The following is a 16,981-nucleotide window of genomic DNA, read 5'->3' on the forward strand; positions in this document are numbered from 1 at the left end:
TGCTCGTCAACGTCACCATCCCCCATAATGAGAATCTCGTGAAGGCCGAGAAGGACAAGTCCAGCAAGTACCTAGACTTAGCTCACGAGATAACCGCCATGTGGGATGTTGACTCGACGATCATTGTTCCTATAGTCGTGTCAGCGAACGGTCTCATAGCGAAGAGTCTCGACCAACACCTAGAGAGACTCTCGCTGGGTGGTTGGATCAAGGGTCAGATGCAGAAGGCGGTAATTTTGGACACGGCGCGTATATAGTACGTCGGTTCCTCACTCTGCGGCCCTGACCACCGGCAGCTTGGACCATGCCCCGCTGCCGGCGGCACCCTAGGTTAGGTTTTTTATAATGTGTTTATATATTTTTTGTAATGTTTTGTGTTTTTATATTTTACTTTTATACTCACATTGTAAAACCCTAACCTAAGAACCTAATTGAATAAAGAAAATAATAATAGTATGGATCAGTATATAGGCATAAGTCATTGAAATTTTAGAACTACTAAACGAAACATAGATGATAGTGATTTTTTATTTATTTTACCTCTGCAATTGAACACATCTCATCCAAGACCTCTATCATTGAATAAAAACCTAAGTAAATATGTCCATATTTTATTTACTCCTTTTTTTATTACTCTACACTCTAGGTACTCTTGAAACGGGTCGTGCATATTTATTAGGTACCTACCTCTGTAATTGGAATAATGTACGGTCGCCATCAGATATATCGGAGCGGGCAAGGTGCTCACAAATATCTGAGCACGCCTTTATTGTCAAGGCGTTAGAGTACTTGTTCAGATATTGTAAATACCTTGGGCGCTCTGTACATTGATAAAATTACTTTACGTAATATGTATTAGTTAAATTCAAAATAATTTTGATGTAGCACAAAAACTACCAATTAGGCAATTACTTAATTTAGGTAATAGGCACGGAAATGGCGGCTAGTTTGACTTGTCAATCACATAAAGCACCCTGTTTTATATATTTCAATTTCATTAAAATATAATTAATTGACAAAAATACCGTTAACCTTTTGGACGCCAATGACCGATATATCCGCACCGCAGGTTCAACGCCAAAGACTGATTAATCGGTCACAGACCACAGACCAACATAGACCTACGAGCATATGCATAAAGTTCAATTTCAGTTTTGACACTTCGGTGACGTGGCGTCCGCGTGACAGCTTTTGTGTTTGACACGGCATCGAAAAGGTTAAGCAAAGCGGAGAAAAAAATGTGCCCCTAGTCTAGCGCGGAATTAGCGAATAACGAATTAAAATGGTTGAAAATACTGTTAAAATTTTAAACTTTTTTGGTTTTAGCAGGTAGTTTGTCATTTTAGGTGTTCGTGTAAAGGTTTTATTTGTTTTAGGGTCAATTTTTGAACTGAGTCGTTTTTTCGACATTTGTATGGCATTTTTTTATTTTTGGAAAATCTGATTTTTAATCATAGTTTCAGGAAGGGTTCTTAACAACAAAAAATATACTGTACGAGGCACCACTCTACTTTTTATAGTTAGTTAGATATGAACGTTTAAAGATTGACATTTGTATGGCACTATTTAGCCATTTGTAAGGCGTCTTTGATATGTATATGGCATTTTTTCGACATTGTATGGCAGTATCTAATTTTTTATGGCACTATTTCTTATTTTTGTAGCATTTATAAGACCCTAGCGACATTTGTATGGCACCTTTTCGACATTTGTGCGGTCAAAATAGCCGTAAATATGTCGCCATACAAATGTCGCCGATAATATTTTTTAGCGAAATTTTCTACACAATACAACCGATTCACTTATATATTTTACTATATATTGTAACACTAAATTTGCAACTATTATTATAAAATACACATTTTTATTTCGACTGTGTACCAACATATTAAGCGTCCATACAAATGTCATTGTAGTCGTACCAAAATACATCGAAAGAGTTTCTTACCTGTTTTTATATAAATTAAACTGTTTCCGCGTCCACACTCGATGTCAATCGACGCCCAACTAACCGCACTATTGCGTCATAAATTAAATCTAACCGTTATTCAATAGACAAAGAAGATCTATGGGGGGTATCTTTAAGTCACAGCAAAACAAGTGCCGCGCGGGACAACGATAAAAAGGCTTCCCCTGTTTTATTAAATAACGCATTAATTTATCGAAAAGATAATTCAATTCTCTAGAAAATGCTCTTTATAAAAATACAAAGTTATTCATAATACGTTGCGTACATCCAAAGTTCTGATTTTTTTTATTGGGCTATGCCGCCACTGGGACACGCGAAAAACGGCAAATTTCGCCGTTTTTAGAACTTCAAATGCGATTTTTTCAGAAACAAATAATATTTAAGGTACAGTTTTACATTTTTTTTAAAACTTATGACACATTGAATGAAAATATACACATACCCAGTCTTTTAGTCCTGTGGACTTCGAGTTTTAGCCGTGGGACAGCAAAAAATGCCAATTTGAAAATTGACCCTTTAATTGTAATATTGGTGGAAATCGCTTTAGCATTAGGTATGTTTTTTACATCAAATAAAGAGCGCAACATTAGGTATTATAGAGGCTACTTTGTCGAATATACTAGTTAATATTATAGCTCCATTACGTCAGTCGACATCAAATAGATAGTTACGGCCAAAGTAACAAAAGTGTGTATATATATTTGGCCACATTGACCTTCATTAATCTATTAGAAGCCGACTGTACAAGGTTGTAATAAAACAAATATAGACCTTTCTAGTTGTATATTTCAACTATTTTATTAGAAATTAACAAAGTAATTCAGGTGGACACAAATAAATAATCTATAAGGTACAAGTAAGTAGTGTGTACTAAAATATCCTGATCAACCACTGCAATAGCTCCGATTTACGTTTATAAATAGCTAATTGTACGACATGTTACGGCGTAGTCCTACGGTATATTAGGCTCCGCATGGAGGTGCTTATATTTACTTATGTGAAATTTACGTGGCGTTGTTATAGAATTAAGAGAGAAACTTGAAAGCTCGGCCTTTAATTTATTCTAATTAGTTTAATTAACATCGCGCGCCGTCGCGGCCGCTGGCCGACGACGCGCCGCCGCCGCCATGCTCAGGCGAGCCTACACTCCACCATTCTTCACTTCATAAAACCATAATCTTTATACACGATCATTTTTCTCTCGTAATTTCTTTACCACAAAAACTTTTTACAACGTGGTTACAAAACTATGAACGTTTTGTAGAATTCAAATCCAAATTGGCAATAATCTACCCTAAAACTTACTTAAACTTCTACATTTACAATAAACCTTAAACATCAAGTTTGGTCGAGAACAGGAATGTGTAAAACATGTGACTAGAATTTACTAAAACTTAACATCGACCTAAATAAATAGATATTACATACTTTCAAGAATTTTCATTCGAAATTAGTAAAAATTAAAATACTCACACCTTTGTACAGGCATATTGTATACCGAACTTAATACGAAGTGAGATCTTATAAGTTATAACTTAAACAATGACACACAAAACAATATAATCAAACAAGTATGAATATTCTTTCGACGACACATACAAGCAGTACAAAACTACGTTACTCTTAATTATTTCTAATAATCGTAATACAACTCAAGGCTTGATGTCATCGCCGATGATCGCATCATTTCATATGACAGGAATAATTTAAACCATGATCATACAACTTAAATACATGTGCGCAAACTAACATTAAGTACAAAATCAATGAGTATTTTATTGTAAAACATGTAAAAAAAACAATAATTTTAGATTCAGTCTTATAACACGTATACCAGTATAAGTATCAAATTCTATGAAGGAATGTAGTTGTACGTTCAAACACTGATATTAAGGTATCCAGATTTTGCATTAGCATTTTTACAATTAATAAATAAGGTACATCTACTTTAAAGTAATATTTCGCAATAAATAACTTGAGATCAATGGAGAATTGTCTAATATTATTTCCTCAGGTGTTCATTTCACGTTTTTAACAGCCACACAAACGTTCATTCAATTCTTCGTTTACCTGCACCCAAATGCAACACAAAGAGTATCTTCGACGGAGCATTGAGCGCAGCTCGCTTCTATCCAATTTAGAGATTCAAACATTTGTGCAATATCACTGCGATTTGAGCAAAAACGTTAACACAACTATTCTCTTGCTCAAGTTCCTTTCAACTCCGAGATCATGCATGTATCTATCGGCTTAGAACCGATATAGACACGACGCAAGTTGTATAAGTTTGGTAGTTGCTGCTATGCGTTTCACAACATGGTCTCCACTCTTTCCAGAACTCTTCCGGATTATAACTCGTCTTCTAGATAAGTAACATCTAGGTATTCATTGGAAGTTCTCGATGCTGACTGTCAGCGCCTCAGCGCGACCTTCGTATTCGAACGAGTTAAGGGATCAGAAATAATGTTTCGCCAACAGCGAAATCGAGACCGAATTTGTGATTAAGCCCGGTAATTGGCGGCAGGAGATCAGAAATGTACGTCCTGGACATCTGTGGGGGTGTCGGGCAGCTGGGTAGTGTCGGTGGGCTGTTTGACGAGCGGAGCAGGGCGCGGGCGGGGCTCCTGCGGCTGGGTCTCGCGCGCCAGCACACGCTCCACGTGGCGCGCCACCAGCTCGGCGGCGGCGGCGGACGTGTGCGTGAGCGCGCACAGCTCACTGACGGACCCACGCACGCGCAGACCCCGCGCTGCCGCCGTGATGCACGCCACCGCGATCAGGGAGGGCGGCACCAGGAGAAACTCGGTTTCTGTGGGAAAAGAAAGACTTACATCAATAAATGATTCCTATTAAATATTTATTGTATCCCCTCCTAACTACTCTGCCCTACCTTCTAGTGTCAGCAAACCGATAACGACAAATAAAACAGGAGGGTCGGAAGGTACATTGTACAAATCTATACAGTGAATGTGTATCTGTTTTGCCAGTCTTCCGAATTCGTGAATTCAAGACGCCGAACGACCGATTTACCTACCTACCTAAACTAGTACATCCGCTTCATCCAATAAAACGGTTATCATAAAGTCTAAACGACTTAATTTGTTTTCGGTTTGATTTAACAGGAATGGTAATTTAAATTTTTGATCGAAATTACCCACATATCTACCTATAATGAAGTTAGTTCATACAAATCGAAACTGTGATATTTCAATAGGTATAGAATTGATTGTTGCCTTTTTACCACCCAAGCCTTGACATTTTATCGAGATGGAGTATTCATTTAAGCTGATACAAATTGTCTCAAGTTTATAAGCTGCGAGATACATTTTCATATACTTAACCGGAATCGGCGCGCATCTGTCGAGGCAATTATAGGAACAGGTGGTTGGCGCGGACACCTTGCATCTTAGCGGCCTTGCATCTACCTGCGCCGCGAGCAACTTAGCATACAACGATATCTTAATAAAAACAAACACGCACTGACCGCCGATCGAACCGAAAATATTTTACAACAAATTTCGATGCACAACGTATTGCAATGCGATTTCTTCGATGTAAGTTTGACGTTTAAAGAAAGCATTATTCCCGGTCGACTGGAAAGGACCGCAGAAAAAAACGGTGTTACATTTTGCACAATGCCGAGCAATCTATTGTTGTTTAGAAGAATAAGGAAGGAGTCGAACTTAAACAGCTGCCAGATTTGTGCACTACGTCCCCGTCTACATCTTTTTGTGTGCGCCGCGGGACAATAGCATCGAATAATGGTAATTTACATCTTAAGTCGTCTAGTTAAGGGCACAGCTGCAATTTCGCCACGATCGAAGGAGCGACCCCATTATTTGTACCCAAGAAAATTACGATCGAGACTACCACTAATCAATAACGATCCTAAATAAATATTCTATTGAATATTATGAAAAGTAGCATTAGGGACGGCATGTCAAAATTCTAAACAATATATGATTTAAGTCACTGTGCGTATTACAAGAATAAATTCATCTACAAGACAAGTTTCTATTGAAGCTCCCTCGTAGTCGGCTTGGTGACTTAACGGTAGCAGTATTGAAGCATAAACACGTTTGAAGATATTTAAAAGTAGTAAGTCGCTGTTCGTAGTGGCCCGCGCAGGCAAGACGGCAGATGTGTCGCCACCTGGCGCGACCCTTCCGCTCTGCCTCTACTAACTGCGCTCGTAGGGTCACTGCCCACCTACACCCGCCTGTACTTAGCTCGACCATGCCCTTAGACACTTTTCTTCACGCTATCTACTCCTGAAAAAACATATCGCTACACGCGAGCGTTGGCTGCTTTAATTTTAATCAGAAAAAGCGCCCTAGACATACGTCTGTAGGTTTGTTAAAGTTTCTAACTAGCTAGAGGTCATTAATACTAAAGCTTCGAAGAGGTTGCCTTTTGGCTTAAAAAAAACGTCTGAGGGTCACAAACTTCTTTAGTGCGTCTTTCCTTTTGACATCATAAAATAAACGGACCTTCCTTACCGGCGTGTTAAAAGTACTTCTTTAAATTTGTATGATGAAAGTTGTAGAAAAGTGTATCCAAATCGGTAACTTTTGTAATTTCCACAGAAAAGACGCCGGTTTTCCCGAACGTTAAAATTTTATAAACAGTGTTTTGGGTTTCGGCAACGCATTACGCAGTCGACAACGATTGCGCGGTGCATATCAGAGTAGATCTCAACAAGCATGGGCAGCGGACCGGCGCGATCCGTTGCGCGACAGGTTGCCTGTCAGTTGGCACCAACATCTGCTGGCCAAGCACACGCCAAGGGGCCACAAGACACCCCCGCGTCTTACCAGGCCTTGCCCCTTACCCTTCTAATTGTACACTTAATAACTCCAACAGTAACAGACATCGAGGACCGTTAAGTTCCGTTCAACAAACCCGTCTCGGATCTAACACAAATAGATGCGTTATGAAATTGCAAGGGTTGCAAATAGTCAATGTCTAATTGTACGAAACGGGTTGTTAACATTTTTATGTTCGCCGTTTAGATTTTATATCTTATTTTGCAAAACAAGTTTCTAGTTATAAATTCGGGTGCATAATGTAGTTTTTTGAGTAATAAATTAGGAGTGGCAGCTTGTGAATAGACAAGTAGGTAACTTAACCTTATCGCAACTGTACATATTTAGGTGCTTAACAAAATCAACTGACATTTAAATGTCGTTAACAACCTTGAAAACATTCACTGCGCGTTTTTTGCAGTTCAGTTATTGATTAAAGAAGAAACCAGTTCACATGGTAAAAAGATAAGAATTAAGCGATGTAAAAAATAAAAACGAGAACATCCGCATCCACCTCCGAAGCAAAACGGAAACGCGGGATTGTTGGTTCCGAATTTATGAAGAGACACGTTGAGATTTGAGAAGACGACTCGAGCTAACTTAAAACCGAGTTGTTATCTGCACTAGTCGAATATAGCCCTTAAGAATTTGACTTAGGGTTGATGTTGTGTTATGTGTTTGAGTAGGGTCGGGACGCCAGGTGCGCGCCGAGACGATCTTTTGTCGCGGAGCTTTTGTCGGGGAGAGGTAAGAGCACAATACCCGCGGGACGTCTTCGATTGTCGCGAGTCAGCTGTCGCGCTGCCCCAGACCCCGCGAGCACCCAAGCGGCCGTGACACGGTTCGAACATCGAACGCGCTGCATACTCAACCTAACCTATTATGAATTTAAACTGGATTTGGATACGATTTCGATATAAGTGGCGTCTACCTGGCTGCAGCTACCCGTCATCTTAAGATTTTTTATTTTATCAAAAAAGTTGAGGCTGTCACGGCGCGTTTCGCGATCAATTACATTACATATTTGCATAATGGGTTAAGAAAAAGGGGCTGATCTCGCTCAATGTCTTTTAATAGCGGGCCGTAGTACAGTTATTAAGAAGAGGAAGTTTAGGGTCAAGTCGTGCTATTACCCTTTCACACCTCGTGTGTGCTTACTGTGAGCTGTGAGGTACCGACACCAACAATTACGTGACACTTCCGGCGGTCGCAGTGACATGTGACACCAACGCTCGGTCACCCTTGACAAAATAGTAGAAAAGTGCATTTAAATGTAGATCGAATCTTAAACTATCCAATCTATTTCCATGAAAACCGTTTACTATTAGAGATCGTCACAAAACAGACCAATTGTTTCAATGCTATGCCAGGGCCTTAAAAGTATGGAACTTAAAAATGTCTAGGGTACTTATTCTTTAAAAAAGTTTTGGCTAGACCCACAGTATTTTCAATAGCCATTAACATTACTCCAACGTTAATTCCGACACATGTGTTAGATACCATTGACCAAAATAAGGGTAACCAAGCAACTGTCGGTTATAAATAACTGTTATCAGACTCCGATGGACCATACGGGCCTAATCGGACGCAGTGTTAAACATCGACACAACTTCGAGTGGTTAATTAACGAAATATCTTCCAACTTTCACTTTGTATTACCAATTAGGTACCGATACAATTTATATCACTAAAACTTGGAGATGTTTTAGTAACGAATAAAAAAGGAAACATAAATATCCGTTTCGTTTCTAGTGCTCCGAACAAAAGTTTGCTTAGGATTAGAAATATGTAGGTACATAACACCTAAGAGTCCTAAGTGAGCATTCATAGGTATTACCAAAAAACCGGGCAAGTGCGAGTCGGACTCGCGCACGAAGGGTTCCGTACCATAATGCAAAAAACGGCTAAAAAAAAACGGTCACCCATCCAAGTATTGACCCCGCCCGACGTTGCTTAACTTCGGTCAAAAATCACGTTTGTTGTATGGGAGCCCCACTTAAATCTTTATTTTATTCTGTTTTTAGTATTTGTTGTTATAGCGGCAACAGAAATACATCATCTGTGAAAATTTCAACTGTCTAGCTATCACGACTCGTGAGATACAGCCTGGTGACAGACGGACGGACGGACGGACAAACGGAAGGACCGACGGACAGCGGAGTCTTAGTAATAGGGTCCCGTTTTACCCTTTGGGTACGGAACCCGAAAAACCTCTTTTACGGAGTAGGTATTTTTCTAAAGTAAAGATATTCTATAAAATGATCAGTGTAACCTGCCTGAATTCTAATGTTTCCTGATGGCCTCCCGCGAAATTCGCAAGTCTAATATGCAAGAGCGAGAGGCAGAGATAACGATTTTCGATTTTCGTGGTAGCTCCTCTATCATATTACCAGGGCCTGTGTGTGGCTTTTGTTTGTTAACTTAGCTGAAACACTGCTGTGTATCTACAACAATATGGACAACAAACAAAGTATTATTTCGGCACGTGTTTCTAAAACTATTAGTAAATGCCGTAAAGCTACGGTTCGCACTTTACAGCCGGCTACCTACAATTAAAATGTCAAGTACTAGCAGTATTAACATGCATGATAAATATTTTATTTTTTACGACGTGCTCAGTGATCGTGCAAGCTCAACCCTTCGGGGTTGGTGTAGGGTCACTGTTGGTCAGTGGCAATTAGGTACATAGCATGACCGGTTAGCGTCGAGCAAGGGTCCATAATAACATAACCACGTAAGCCCTAGTCTAACCGACGTAATCTGCACCATGAAACTGGGAAACATGATACATGAGACGTGCATTCCATAACTGAAACCTTAGTTATAAAAGTCTATAAAAAGTATATATTTGTAGGTAGGTTGAGTTAGCGAGAGTAAGAGTAAAACCCTCATATAAGACATCGTTTCCAATATGTATTTAATCCTAGGCTTAATACAAATGCCTTAAATTTTATATTGGTTTAACCTTAATAAATCACAGCTACCTGTTAAAATCGATCATTATACACTTATTACGTGCCTGATGCACTTAACTACACTTTTGTGTTCACAACCTAGAAAGAAGCGTACGATAGGTAAAAACTAATTCTTACTTCACATTTAAGCAATTTGTACATTAATGGAAACTTAATTTACTTAGATCTTGAAAACAAGCTTCATCTTACACCTGCACGAGCACGTGGTTAGTTTAAGCGGTCATCCCACATTACTCCACATTAGAAATAATTATATTCCTTTCGGTCCTAAAACTGTACCATTAAAGTTTTTATGTATAATTTAACAATACGAGAGGGTCAGTGGCTGAGGGGCGCAGGCGCAAGGTGTGCGATATCACAGCCGAGCATGTGCGCGTTCCGATACACGCGTCCCTGCGTGCGTCCACTCTACACATGTGCACGCATTACTACGGCATACACAAACAAAGGGACGATTTCTAATTAATCGAAAAGCAATTTTTGTACTTTCAGCGGAGCGGAATTCACTAAATGAACTAGAAAATCGATTCGCACTCGCGTTTACCAATTAATTGGTACATTAACATTGTAAAGCAGGAAGTCGGGGCCCGCATGTTACACAGTATATTTTAGCGAATTTATGAACTCGCAAAATACCCACACATGATATCTACGTACATGATACTATTCTGTCTACCTATAGTGGATAATTTAACATATACCTACTAGTAATTGACAATAGTACACGTAATAAGTACCTAATTTAACGAGACGCTGTGATTTCTCGACTCCGAAATAGTCACGGTGTGAAAAGTATTGTCGAATTTCAGTAGCTTACCAGTATAGCAGACGGATGTGAGTGTTAGGGCATGTGTGCGCACTAAAGGGTTGGCGCGGCCCCACGGCACCCGCGCCAGGAACGGCTCGATGAAGTCGAACGCGGTCGCGATGGACAGCTGCCAGTTCAGCCGCTGCAGCAGCAACAGCTCCCATTGCTGCAACAAACCATCACTTTATATTTAGATCTTCGCAGGTACGTATGTAACACAGCTATTGTACCTTCGAAGGGAGCAACCCCATGTGAACCTCGTCCCTTGCAACAAACTAGGCTTTATAATTTCACCCAATGCAATTATCATCCACTTATTTAAGGAGGACCCAAGAAGGGACATGCGTATTCTTTGCAATTGAATCGTAACCGTCATACTCGGTGAATCAGGCGGAAACCGCAAAAAGTAGCGAATCGCGTCACATGTGAAAATAGAAATATTATAAGAAAGGATTGTTTATAAAAGGGGAGCTGGACTATTAGAATAACAAAGACAATGTGAAGCCACTAAACTACACAAAGCGCTGTGATAGAGTTTCCGTGTAAAATAATTAAAATGTTCCGTTATCTTAACAATAAGGTTCATTCATCTATAATAATTTAAAAGCTTATCGGTTATTGAAATACACGTCAGCAAAGGTTAAAGGCATGATTTGGACTAATTTATACATGAACAAAAACAAAACATCATTGTAATAACTAGAAGAGATAAACATGGTCGCACGATAAAATATACGATGATATGAACTTTAATTGAAGAAGAGGCATGTGTTGCCTGCAGGAGCTGCGTAATTCGTAAGGCATGGGAATGTGAAACTGACCCCTACGCCATATGACCTCATTGCGTATGCGTACGATGAGTTTATCGTTGACATCGCACGTATTAATTGCAAGGAAGTATGTCCCACGATGCCATACGGCACCTTGAAGTATGCGATGCGTTTCTCACGCTCTGTTATATGGTATTTTAATTCGTGGTTAATTATGGGACCTATGCATTTAGTTTTATCTTTCTAAACATCAAGTGATATCTTCTTTCCCACAAACGTTATGCGGAATACGTAATTGGTCTACTGTTTAGTATTCAATAACCTGGGATGTTTCGAGTCATGAATGTAGGAAATTAATTTTTTGACACCTGACTGAATTACGGCGCCGCATGCGTGTGAATCTAGTGACAAAGTCAACGCACAGCGACCGCTCTAATTGATCGAGTCACACCTGCCTCTACCTGGATATCACGCATTATGATATTTTGGAGGACTGTGGGAATGTCTGTATGTCTGGCTAAGCACAATACAATCATGTGCACTATACAAACAAATGCAGTTACTTTCTCCAATATTGCAGCAACGTGTTTAATTGTTAACTTCAACAATGGGAATGATCAGTGATCGTTAATTTTCCAGCAATTTTGGTGCAGCATAGTAAAAATAAAGGATTTTCTTCAATGTTTTTCTAGGGAGAGGATTGGTTAAGGTTAATATTACTGTTATTAACCCTAATTATCTATTCCACCTAGAGTAGGGCATACAGATGCTTTTAACCAACAATGCTGCACCAAAATTGCTGGAAAATTAACGATCACTGGGAATGATAGAGCTTTGAACTAACACAACATTCCTAAGTCATTATCAGAACGTGTCTGTGCTACATACCATTACTTACATCTATCGTAATGGGGAACATAATAAGCCTTATCTTGATATCAGTTCGTGTAGCCCACATTTCCGTCGGAAGCCCGTAAGTAACCAGTCAGTGCTCAAGTCCGTCACAGGCTGCGACTTACAATGACGGCGGCACAATGATATTTATTTCCCTCCCTCAAGAAAGTGTCGGTCGCGGAAGAAGTAATTACCGGAAACTAACCACACGGGTGACTTAAGGAAACGGGTAATATTAAGGGCCATCTCTTTGGGGTGACATTTGACTTGGGCTAATCGAGTTCGTTCACAGTAGAGCCGAAACAATGGGCAGGCGCAGGTTGCGGTCGCCGCAGGATGTAGGGCGTTCGGCGTCGGAACCACTTGACCTTTCGCGGGTGACGAGCCACTGAATCACGCGCCTTTATTAGATGCTATCATAATGTTGCTTAATTAAAGAAGCCTACGTGATTATTTAGAGGAGCACGCTCGCCGCTTTCTTATGTTGTAACTCGTTTCCGGAGTAGGATGTATACAATTATCACGGCTATTACGAAAAGAAAACACTCTGAACGCTCATGCTGGCTACGTCAAGCGAACAGGATCGCTGAAATTTGGCATTGGAGTGACAGTGGATGGATACCTAATGTAAAAACTATTTTCACACTTACCCTAACTTCATGAGGGTGAACTGAGTTGTCAGTGTAAGCACAGAGCAGGTCCACCGAGAGCGGGTGGCACTGGCGGAACTTGGAGGCGAGCAGCATGGCGGTGGCGGCCAGCAGCTGCAGCTGCTGCCGCGAGATGGTGCGCTGCGCCAGGAATCGGTCCATGTAGCTCACCGCCAGCGGGAACACTTGCTCTTCACATTGTTGCTCTTCGCAGACCTGGCGACAAAATTAGATGATAAATTTACAGGTAGGTACTTAAGAAGATGTTCTTTTGTATTGTTTTTAAGGACTTAAGTACTTAACAGTTTATTACGTCAGGGAACAGTTAAAAAAAGGTTAGTTTGTTACGTCTGATCATCACTTGGATAGATGTTTGTCGGTCCCTTATTTCTAAACAACTTAATAGCAAAGTAATTTGAAAATGAATCCACCTGCTTGAGGGATCTGCGTGTAGGTATCTAAACAAATGCGAACTAAGAATACTATCTATGGTGGTGGTGGTCTTATTAAATTGATTTAAATGGTTGCACCTTCCTCCACCTTCACAGGAGGGGTTCTTGCAGAATAAGAAAGAAAGAAAAATAAGATAAAAATTAATCAAATTATAATTATATTTATTACTAATTGCATAATATTAGAAAATTGATTTTATTTCAATATAAGTGTATTTCTATTTTCGCTAATTATGTTTATTAATGAAGTACCTGCGAGAAATACAAGGCTTTTTTATTTTAATTTTATTTAAGTATATTATGTTAACTTAGTATGAGACGCATTGTCAGATGCTATGTTCAGAAGGGGGAGGCCTATGTTCAGAAGGGGGAGGCCTATGTTCAGCAGTGGACGTCTTATGGCTGAGATGATGATGATGATGATGATGAAGACGCATTGAAGGTCAATCCTAATCCTTACAAATTCAAATAGCGAGCGAGCGAGGGTATAGGTAATTCAAATACATAGCATTAGTAGGTACCTAGTAGTATTACATAAGTATGTAGTACAGCGAGCATCGAAGACCCCTCTTCCTGCTTGTACCTACTGTTCATATACCATATACAGTCAAAACCGTTTACGACGACATCGTTTAGAACAACATACCGGTTATATTGACCAAAATCAAAGGTCCCGGCTGAATTCTATTAGACCGCCTTATAAAAAACACCGCTTTTTGCGACATCGCTTATTACAACATATCTCTTTAAGCGACTACATTTAACTGATATTTTCGGAGAATTATATCTGTTAGAACGACCAGCCGTATTGTAAACATTTGAATAGGTGAGGGCAGCATCCCCTTCCCACATCTGGCACACTAAAGTCATTAAGATCGCAAAAGTAAACAAAAACAACTCGAGTTTAGAGTCTATTGTATTTCTCAGAAACAAAATAGGTACACGTGTATGCAGTATAATCGAAACCCAAAGCCTGCTTTCTCATTTCTTTTCAGTCAGTTTGTTACTTATCCGAACACAAGACGCACCAAAACATATTATGACAATACTTTAATTAAAATTCAGCGTGAACTAGTAAAGTGCGTACGTACTACAGAAGTGTTTCAAACAAACTAAAATAACAGATTTTGTTAATGTAGAAAAATGATAATTATATGTACGTAATGTCTTTTTATTATAATTTTCATGTGATATAAATAAAATGTAGTTTTATTTTATAGATGAGTATATTAATCACACATTTAATAATAAGTATTAAGTACGTCATCGGCTGTTACGACTATCGGTTTTTACGACCAAATATGAGTAGTCCCTTCGATGTCGTTATAAACGGTTTTGACTGTACGTGCTAAAATATCCCCGAGGCGAACATACACATAATGTCAAGCGAATAAAGAACAGGCTGCGAAAACATGTTTACAAACAAACACAAAATGCGACAAACTCGACCATGTTAACCGCGAATCATTACGGGTGGGTTTCGCGTATCAAGGAAGGGATGATGAAAGTCGATTCCATTTTTTATGTTTGAATAGCATTTTTTCCTTGCATAATATCAAAGGATTACAAAGTTTTTAGACTTTTTACCTCAGCTTACCGACGGTTATAAAGATTCCGTGTGCATTGATGAGTTAAGCTCAAAAAAGCTGATAAAAAATGTTTCCGTTGCATCAGTAAGGGCTCAATGCATACTGTACTCTGTGCCCAGTAAAGCATAAGCGTGAACCTTAAGTCAAAGCATTAAAAGTTATTTTCGAACGGCTAATCAAAATACAATAAGCTCTAAGGCTTGTTATTAACTCCATACGTTAACGTAGGCTTCTGCATAAATATGGATCAGGGATTAATTGACTCACAATGCCAGTAGCCTTTTAATTAACCTGGTTAAACATCGTTTTAATGTGAACACTAACTTTTATTTACATTGCATTGTGAAAATACCTACACATACTTTTAGTCCATTCATAAATTCGTAAGTATCATGCTTTCTTGAAAATGCAAATTCGGAAGATATGATTTTATGAAATGAAAGTATTAATTCTACGTACTATAGTTTACCTTTATTACCTAATTTAAGTACTATCTACATTATGTTTAAGATTAATATGTAGTAATACTACGTATAAATTTATAACTGCCTATTGCGCAATAGACTTCACAATTTAATAAAGTAGGGTAGTTCTAAACAATTTAGCACGTAAGTATTCATAGTTACCAAGGTGCACTTAAATATTACATCGCATACTATACTTATAATAGTATAACGAAGTGTTATCTTAACTCAACAACTAAGTACCCAATTACTTTCTTAAGAAACATAAACAAAAATATTAACATACCTACCCTTTCGTAAATCTCGTAATATTAGAAATACAGGTCAATGAACTTCGTCTTGAGGCCATTGACCTTTCTGATAAGATGTTGTTAAAATCCAGGTTTATGATGTTCAATTGTTTATACCAGTGTTACGCGTACTAGGGAATAATAATCAATCGCAGTTCCAGGTTCCTATATTTTATATAATACCTTATACTACTTACATGCAAAGTAATTAACCCTTTACCAGGGTAAGCGATATATATAACAAATAATTAAGTTTAAAATAAAGTAAATACAAATACCTATGACAATATCTTCCTTACTTTCTTCGTAAGCTATTCTGCCGTCTTAAAATATGTTAAAATAATTATCTACAATAATTTTTACATAGGTACCTAAATGCCATACCTATATTATGTAGATAAGCCATGGCTATAACAATTTTAAAGTTACCGCCATACATGAAAATGCAGCAGCAGCTCACCTCGAGCATCCAAGTGGTGACAACCTTCCTCATGAAGGGCTGAATGTCGATCTGTACATGCTGGAAATAGTCCGTGTGGAGCGCGTGGAACCTCTCCAGCGCCAGCAGGTTCCCCAGGAGCCTGGGGTCCCGGTCCAGCGCTCGATCGGGACCTGCGACGCACATGTCCCGACCCGTGCTCCCAGCAGACACCTGCATGTTCTCTTCACAGGACAAATCCATCACTGATTTTTAGCACTGCACGATTAGGAGAAAGTCGCTCGAAAATCGGAGCGCGGTCGGCGTGCGACTTACAAGCGAGTGTAAGCCGAACTGAGTTGTGGCCCTCGTGGGGTTTGTTGTGTTGTGTCGGCATGCAAGGGTCTGCCCTAGGGGCGCTCCGGTGTGGGCCCGCGAGTATAAAACCCGATTTTTTTGTGCTCCGTCCGTACAAAACTTTATTCACGGTAAACTTATAGCCCTTATAGGATCACTTTCGGTTTTGCAAATCGGTTAAATGTGTTAAATTAGGGTTCCGTAGCCGAGAGTAGTGATTATTTCCCGAAAATAGAATTTTACTGGAAGCGATTTTTCCATTCGCAAAAGTTACCATTTTATTCTTTCTCATTAGCTTCCTTTCCCGGAAGCATTTCTAACCAATTCGCATATTTATTTTCCTATTATAATTAATATAATTATATTTCAATAGCTTATGTTCCAGTTACGTTTTCTAACCATTCGAATAGTTTGGATAACTTTTCTTATTATACTGTAATGTTAATCAATAATGTACAATAAAATATATTGGTCAGAGATGTGAAAAATACTCCCTCCGGCCGTTTTGGCAACCAAGTTTCGCAACCAGTTGTCAAAAAA

The 16,981-nt window shown here is 39.1% G+C and overlaps 1 protein-coding gene across 1 annotated transcript; it reads right to left on the bottom strand.

The window, feature by feature from the left end:
• Positions 1–2,737: 2,737 nt before the first annotated feature.
• On the bottom strand, positions 2,738–16,458 carry LOC134806875 (G1/S-specific cyclin-D2-like). Its single transcript, XM_063780290.1, has 4 exons — positions 16,127–16,458; positions 12,872–13,087; positions 10,567–10,723; positions 2,738–4,778 (listed from the first exon to the last, which is right to left on the bottom strand). The coding sequence occupies exons 1-4, from the start codon at positions 16,346–16,348 to the stop codon at positions 4,498–4,500; spliced, it is 876 nt and encodes a 291-aa protein (XP_063636360.1). The 5' UTR covers positions 16,349–16,458; the 3' UTR covers positions 2,738–4,497.
• Between the last annotated feature and the right edge of the window lie 523 nt (positions 16,459–16,981).

The sequence above is a fragment of the Cydia splendana genome, chromosome 3 (assembly GCF_910591565.1).
Source record: "Cydia splendana chromosome 3, ilCydSple1.2, whole genome shotgun sequence".
Taxonomy (NCBI): domain Eukaryota; kingdom Metazoa; phylum Arthropoda; class Insecta; order Lepidoptera; family Tortricidae; genus Cydia; species Cydia splendana.

What these genes read in the sequence shown, in the direction of transcription:
- LOC134806875 (XM_063780290.1), bottom strand. Translation starts at nt 16,348, where the DNA reads ATGGATTTGTCCTGTGAAGAGAACATGCAGGTGTCTGCTGGGAGCACG. An exon ending in TCACCACTTGGATGCTCGAG is followed by an intron (nt 13,088 to 16,126) that starts GTGAGCTGCTGC and finishes TTTTGTCGCCAG; the next exon opens with GTCTGCGAAGAGCAACAATG. An exon ending in TTCACCCTCATGAAGTTAGG is followed by an intron (nt 10,724 to 12,871) that starts GTAAGTGTGAAA and finishes GGTTTGTTGCAG; the next exon opens with CAATGGGAGCTGTTGCTGCT.